This window comes from Austrofundulus limnaeus, unplaced genomic scaffold (assembly GCF_001266775.1).
Source record: "Austrofundulus limnaeus strain Quisiro unplaced genomic scaffold, Austrofundulus_limnaeus-1.0 Scaffold8, whole genome shotgun sequence".
Taxonomy (NCBI): domain Eukaryota; kingdom Metazoa; phylum Chordata; class Actinopteri; order Cyprinodontiformes; family Rivulidae; genus Austrofundulus; species Austrofundulus limnaeus.
Genome location: NW_013952410.1, coordinates 5,243,649 through 5,251,038, shown reverse-complemented (window position 1 = coordinate 5,251,038; position 7,390 = coordinate 5,243,649). Strand labels below are relative to the sequence as shown.

The 7,390-nt window shown below is 39.7% G+C and overlaps 1 protein-coding gene across 2 annotated transcripts in view; it reads right to left on the bottom strand.

Moving 5' to 3' along the window:
• Nucleotides 1-7,390, bottom strand: part of reps2 (RALBP1 associated Eps domain containing 2) — a 65,839-nt gene that overhangs the window by 39,772 nt on the left and 18,677 nt on the right. For both annotated transcript variants that reach the window (XM_014000958.1, XM_014000963.1), the window contains exon 2: nucleotides 2,087-2,210. In XM_014000958.1, the coding sequence (XP_013856412.1) occupies nucleotides 2,087-2,210 (124 nt within the window). The remainder of the gene's footprint in view (nucleotides 1-2,086; nucleotides 2,211-7,390) is intronic.

Genomic DNA, 7,390 nt, shown 5'->3' with positions numbered 1-7,390 from the left:
GAGAGCCCAGCCACCCTGCGGAGGAAGCCCATTTCGGCCGCTTGTATCCGCTTGTAGGTCCTGCGATGTAGAAGGCAAATTAAATCAACGTGTTATCTAGGGGTGGCAGGAGGTAGGGAGTTCATCCTGTCGGTTTAAATCCCCGCTCTGTCCATCTCAGTCATTGTGTCCTTGGGTAAGACACTTCACAGCTTTACCTGCTGGTGGTGGTCAGATGGTCCGGTGATGCCGGTGCATGGCAGCCTCACCTCATCAGTGTGCCCCTGAGTAGCTGCAACTACAATGTAGCTACAATGTAGCTTACCACCATCAGTGTGTGAATGGCTGAATGATTGTATTGTGAACTGATTTGGAGTTTGTAGGGACTTGAAAAGCACTATGTAAGTTCAAACCATTGACAAWTTTGGGACTAAACCACTAAATGGATTATGGTAAATGGCTTGAACTTATAAAGTGCAAGTCCCTTTGGACTCCAAAGTGCTTTACACTTCCATCATGGTAGTAAGCTACAGCCACAGCTGCTCTGGGGCACACGACAGAGGTGGGGCTGCCACACACCATGCCACTGGACCCTCTGACCACCATCAGTAAGGACACGACTGAGACAGCTGGAATAGGGGATCGAACCAGCAACCTACTGATTACAGGATGACTCCCCTAACTAGGGGAATAAGTCATTGCAGTAGCCATTACAGCTTTTCTTTTTACGGGTTGCTTCCAATGGTGGAAGTGAGCGGCTTTATGTCAAAAGCTAAAATGGTCATTTTGTTGTGAAACTTCTGGGACAATAACGGCAATGTTCATCAGAGAAGTGTTGCCCATGAATTCTTAAACTGTGGAGGAAGATGATAAAGATCTTGACAAAAATGAGGAACAWGAGCAGGGAACTGGAGGAAAAGAGGTCAAATAAGGTTAGCATGAATACTAACATTAAAATATGATGGAAACACGGAGGCAACATGTTAGGTGGTCCCAGCACAATAAAAGATGGCAAGAATAACTCTCAAATACAGACAACATACTGTTTTTATTCATGTATAATATGATAATCATTTTTTGAACTTAAAAAGCATAAAAATTTAGTCATCATGTATGACACAACCACTCATTTCAGACAGACTTCAGGATTTTTCAGCTTTGTGGTGCACCATTATTTGGGGAGACACACTTGTRGGCGTATTTTGCTGCAGAGCTGTGGAACACGAGCAGCAGAAGTTTCCGGTTCTGTGTGTCACTAAAAAAACAATCAGCTCCCAGACCAGAGCAGAGGCCAAATGTTAACTTATTAAGATGGTTTTATSAGAACATGCAACTAAAGTCCAAGGCTTTTTTTTACATTACTGCGGTTAACAAGAAAAAGAAAAGTTTTTTCTCTTCTGACTGATGAGTAAACAACTRCTGTKTATATGCTTTGCTRTGCATGACTTATAATGGTAGGGAGGGGGGATTTTTCAGTTTTATACAAGGAAATATTGAAWCTAATTGTGGTTGTACATTAAAWAATGTCAGTCAAAATTTATTTCTGTGTATAATGCTACCTTACACTTTATGGATGATTTTTAGAGTTAAATTWCTAGTATTATACACAAATAAATACAGTACTTRTAACATGAACAAAACAGAGGTAAGATCAGTTCATCAACAACAAAATGGCAGCAGAACTTAAAGTGTTATTTAAGTCATCTGTTGAAAATTCCTGTATTTTTTCACATTGCAATTGAAACCAACAAAAAATCCCATTAGGTATTTACAGAAGCTTTGGTTTTTAAAATTTTGTCTGCAGCCACCGGACAATAAAAGTAGAACAGAGAGAATTAATCGGCGTGAACATCTTTACACTACAAACCACAGTGGATACGATGAACCTCTGATAATCCTCCAGGCTCTGTGGTGTTATGAGGAAAACAGATTTTCTCTTTGGTGGGGTGTGACTGACTGTGTTCTCTTTCAAYAAGGGCCAACCCATGTCGCTGTTTCCATGCAACTCCCTTTTCATCCAGATTAGACCAAATCCTGCCATGTTAAGATAATCTCCTGATCCCCTTTGGCTTTCAGAAGACACCTTGGCTCTGAGCATTAGACTTACTGGCAGTTATGCTCTCCAGGCGGACAGGAAGGCCAGACTGTGCGGCTGCGAGAAGCTTCAGGGCGACGTAGAACTGGGGGGTACCAAAGTAACCCAAATGCTTGGCTCCACACACTTCTGTCACCTGGAAAAACATAAATGAAATACAATTTTTGAGCTCAAACACCACGTAAGATTTACTCAAAGTCACAGAGTCAGACATAAACAGTGAGCAACAAGCATTAAAAGTTATTTCAGACCCTCGTCTAGGTGAAGTGCAGAATGATGGTCTCTGCTGACAGAACCAAGCTAGAGAGAAACATATGTAAAAGACAAGCAGCACAAGGGGATCCGTTTATTCTGATTAGAGGGACAATAACTGCTTTCAGTGGAGCTAAGAAGATTAGGTTTATGTAGGACAACCAAGAAAAACAGTTTCACACAAACATAATTGAAATGAAAAGAGAATCATTCAAAAGTAAAAAAGAAAGGGATTAAATGTTCACATACCCATGTATGGTAACAAATTAAATAATTTCATTTTTTTCTATCATTAAAGTATTTGTTGTTTGTACTTTAGGTCAATGAAAAATTGGCAAAACAGAGACAGAAGAACACAATTTGCAATCAGTCTGTTTTATCTAGRCTCAGTAAACTAAATAGTTTTTGTRTGAAGCTTTTAGTAAAATGGCCTCAAGGTAAATCTGTTAAGGGTTTGTACAAAAAGGATAACATTGGAGTCAAAAGTAGGACCTTTAAATTTAGTTTTCAGCATAAAATGTGGCCTGGTAATAAAGAACAGATCAACAAATTAAGACAATGTGCTAATTTGATACTTATCCCACAAAACTGGAGAAAAACAAAACAAAACACACTGCTTTTCTTAATTTCCTATTTTGAAGTTTTTCAGTCAAAGTGACTTATATCTGTTATAATTTGACACCAGCTTAGTAAAAATCCAATTATCCGATATCAGTTCCTTCATTTTCTTTTGAAGCTTCTCTGTGCAGGGTCAGAGGGAGATGGTCCCTGTCTACAGGGGTCAGGATGAGAGGCGGGGTGCACTCTACATGTTTCAAGTCCATCACAGGGACACACAGAGGCAAACTCACTCACACCAATTTAAACAAATTGAAATTGCCATTTTGAAAACTGAAGAAAACCCATTCATGCATGGGAAGAACATGCAAACTCCACACTGAAAGGACCCAGCTGGTGGTGAACCAGTGAGTTTCTTGCTGTGAGGCGACAGCTCTTAACACTGCACCACACGAAAAAGATAAAAGCCAAATACCACATTAAAAAAAAACTAACTGTGAATTAGTTTTTTAGATTCTTACTAAGCTAGTTAGCTGCTCATAGTTAGCAGTTAGCTTAGCAGTCAAAGTATCACAGTTTATAACTTACACAGTTAAAAACATATTAAAATGAACATGTAGCAGCTATATTCCTTCACATAGTTGATGTAATGTTAGTAGCTTAGCTCAGCAAGTTAACTTTATCAATAGTCCCAGCGTTTCCTTTATCAGGGTTGCCAGATTAAAAAGAATCACTAAATACTGATTTGTCACTTTAAAATGACGGAATGAGCTGAGGGAAGCTGTGCTTTTGGTCTGGATGATTGGATTGGACTTTCTGATGTTATACTGGTGAATTTCCATGCACTTATCTRGTGCATGGAAATGCTAAATCTATCATATACTGTATTTGAGCATTAAAAAACTATTTATTGTGTAAACACTGAAACTATCGTACATCTGCCAACACTGCCTGTCATTATTCAAGGGAAGTGGCCTGCCCCTTCACTGAGACCACTTGCCTCCCTATTGAAGGTCAGGGAGTGTAATAAATTAATAAATGTCTGGGGTACACGATAAATCAGACGGCTGATTTAACGGAACCGATTGCCTTAAATTTGGGAGTTTGTCCGATACTTAGATATTGGTATTGGTGAAGGTGGATGTGTAAAAACCAATATGAGCAGGGGCCTCCTAAAGCCCCATCTCCATGAACTCGATTCTACTTGATTCACTTCAAGTCGGTTGGTTCTGCTTGGTGTGTGTGTGCGTCTCCACGCAGTGTGTCCTTCACTCTGTGGGTGTGATTATGGGTGGACCGTCCGCAGCGACTTCAACTGTTGTGTTTAAAAAAATGAAAATAAAATAAAATAAAATAAAATATAAAAGCTGTTGTGGTCTTACGTTCAGACTTCACTTTTTATTTATTTAGTTTTTGTCGTGGCGCTGTGTGTGGGTGTGATTATGGGCGGACTGTCCGCAGCAAAAAAAACAAACAACAAAAAAAAGCCGTTGTGGTCTTACCATTTGGACTTTACCTTTTATTTACTTTTTGTCACGGTGCTTTTTATAAGTGCTTGTGTAGCCATGAGCGGCCAGTTTGTTGGAAACCTCCCATTTATCTGTTCAGCTTTATCTCCTTCACTTCTCTCCAGGAAGCATTTACCAGTTCTGCTTTTCTCAAGATCGCCAAAAAGGTTAGATGGTTTTATCACTGCTTTCACCATGTTGTCGTATCGTGCCGAGCGCTCGTATTCCAAAACAAAAGTGTCTCTCTCCATTTGGAAATTTACACAAGTAACGACTTTCCTCTGTCAATCTACTCTGGAGCTAATCCACGGGCAGAATTATGCTGACGTCAAAACTGTAAGCATGCTGAACTCGCTTCTACTCACTTAGAACCACCAGAGAGGAGGTTCTGAAACAGCGCGGTTGAGCGCACTTGGAACTTAATGGAGATGCATTGGGTTGAGACCGAGCCGAGTTGAACCGAGTACAAGCGAGTCTGTGGAGATGGGGCTAGTGGGCCTATTGCTCTCCCCAAAGAGACACTGAGCTTTAATTAAACCTTCTCGTCCCTCGGATGAAGGACATGAGGTTAGAAACACTAAGTGTTCTGAGCTTCTCAGCATCCATAAAGGGGTCCCCAAGAATTAATTTCCTTTGACTGCTCAGAGCCAGGTAGTGGCCTAAATAGTGCAAAGAGGTCTCTAATTCAATGCCACAGGCATCACACAGACCACTGTCATGGAGTCCCATCATCATGTTGTGGAGGTTGAGCAGATTGTGCTTAGTTATGACTCCAACCAGTGTACTTAGAGTTTTCCTTGTGAGGGAGATGAGAGCTTTCCCAAACCCTAGATTTGGGCCGTTAATCAGTTCCTGTGCCTGTCTACAGTCCGTCAGCTCTCTCCAGAGGATTGAGTGWTGATGTCTAATCCAGGCCTGTAGGGCAGTCCTACAGACTGTTGTTGAGGTACCTACAACAGGGTCTGGTCGGTTGAAGTGGGCCTGACTGCCAGTTTTTGTTACTTTTGTTACTTATACTGTATCTGTGAAAAAGAAGGGCTTCTCATCTACCTTCACAAAAGTCTGAACATCATCCACTGTCCCTGTTTGCTCTAACTAATGTCCAGTTAAAAGAAGTTTGTATTGTTTCAAGGGTATTGTTTAAGGTTGTTCAATAAAATAAGATTGGAACATTGAAGATGTATTGCGACCTTATAACACATGACAGATATTTTAAAAAATCGGTATGGGCCCAAAATCGCAATTGGCAGGTCAGACTTTTTAAAGATTGGTGATTGTCCAGAAATCTGCAATCAGTGCAAATGTACATTTTCAAGTTACCAACTTATTTTGGCAGAAAAATAATCTAAGAGCCACCCAAACCCCTTCAACCACACTGTGACCTCTGCCTCTGGACTACAGTATCTTCTCTAACATTGTAATAAATGTGTAGCTGACAAAATGATGCATATGAAAACACTAGCATTCGGATGGTCATCATTAGCTAACAAACACCAGAGGATTAGCATGTTTTAACTAAAAACACCACCTGGCTCTATTCAGAGGTAACAACAAAATTTAGTTGTAACTGCTATAATTAAACTATAATTACTAACTTTATTATAATAAATGTATGTATTTACTCTTAATGAGCTACTAGGGAAAATAGATGGGTGTGTTRTCCTAACTGCAATTTCATAGCATTATGGGCTTTTTATTAATTTTTAATGAAAGGGCCATATCTCTAACTGAAGTAGACAAAACTTATTCATGAGCTCTTAAATAAACCAAAAGGTTCAATCAGACTATCACAAGTTCTAACTATTCAGGCATGTAACTATTAATATAGAATCAACAAGTTAATCAAAGATCGCATTTAACAGTCAATACAGTTCTATCATAATACTGTACAAACTATACCATGTGTAGTGTAATTAAAATCAGTGTATTATATAAACACCAATAATTTCTTCAACTGAACATTAACAAATAGTATTAAGAACTTGATTGTTTACACTCCCACATGTTAGAATCTTAGTAAGATGCTTTTCCCTCTGACTTTTGTGACCAAAACAAAACAGGCTGACAGATTCCAGACATTAACCAAGACTAACAATATTTTTGCCATCACACATAACCTGAGCATAAATCCAGTTAGAGAACGCATTATAGAAAACATTTGCTGGTATGAATTTATTAAACACAAATAACAGATAAGCTGTTAATTCCTGCTGTTTAATGAAGCCGAGCAGCTGGTTAATAGCATGTGGCTCCTTCTGCTGAATAAAAGATTATTTCTGCTTGACCTGCATTGTACTCATACAACAGCTTTCACAAGAAACAGGACATCCAGAACAGCTCTGTTCCACAGAACACGCTGTAGAGATCGTCTGCAGCGTCAGTGTGAGCCAAGACAGAGTGGTGATGATGACGATGATGAGAAGGTGATTTCAGGCATGAAGTGAAAGCCTTGACAAACCAGACTGGCAGGTCAGATATGGCCTGAGGGAAAACTGTGTTAAATCGATGTAAAAATAGCAAATATAATATCATCATGGGTGGGACTAGATCATATGTCCTCTTTAGAGTGTGAATGAGGAAATTACTTTGAACACAAGTCAGTGTTACCATTGTTTACTGGAAGGCCACTGCAGCGTTTGGTTACTTCTTTACCCTACTCAAGTAAAAAAGAAGTAACCAAATGAAAGTAGTTTGTTATTCTTAACTAAACATTAATCCACAATAAAGTAAGTTAGGACATATTTTATCGACCTGCAGCCATTGCACATTATGTTACAGTTGTGGTGGCTGAGCTGAAGAGGGGAATCAAGAAGGCCAAACACCACTACAAAAAGAAGGTGGAGGATCACTTTTCCAACTCCAACCCCCGAAGTATGTGGCAAGGCCTTCAGATTCTCACAGACTACAAGAATCCCAACACCAACCCCGCCTCCTCTGATGTCTCCTTCCTCAACAAGCTTCACAACTTCTATACTCGTTTTGAGAGAGGGAACACCAC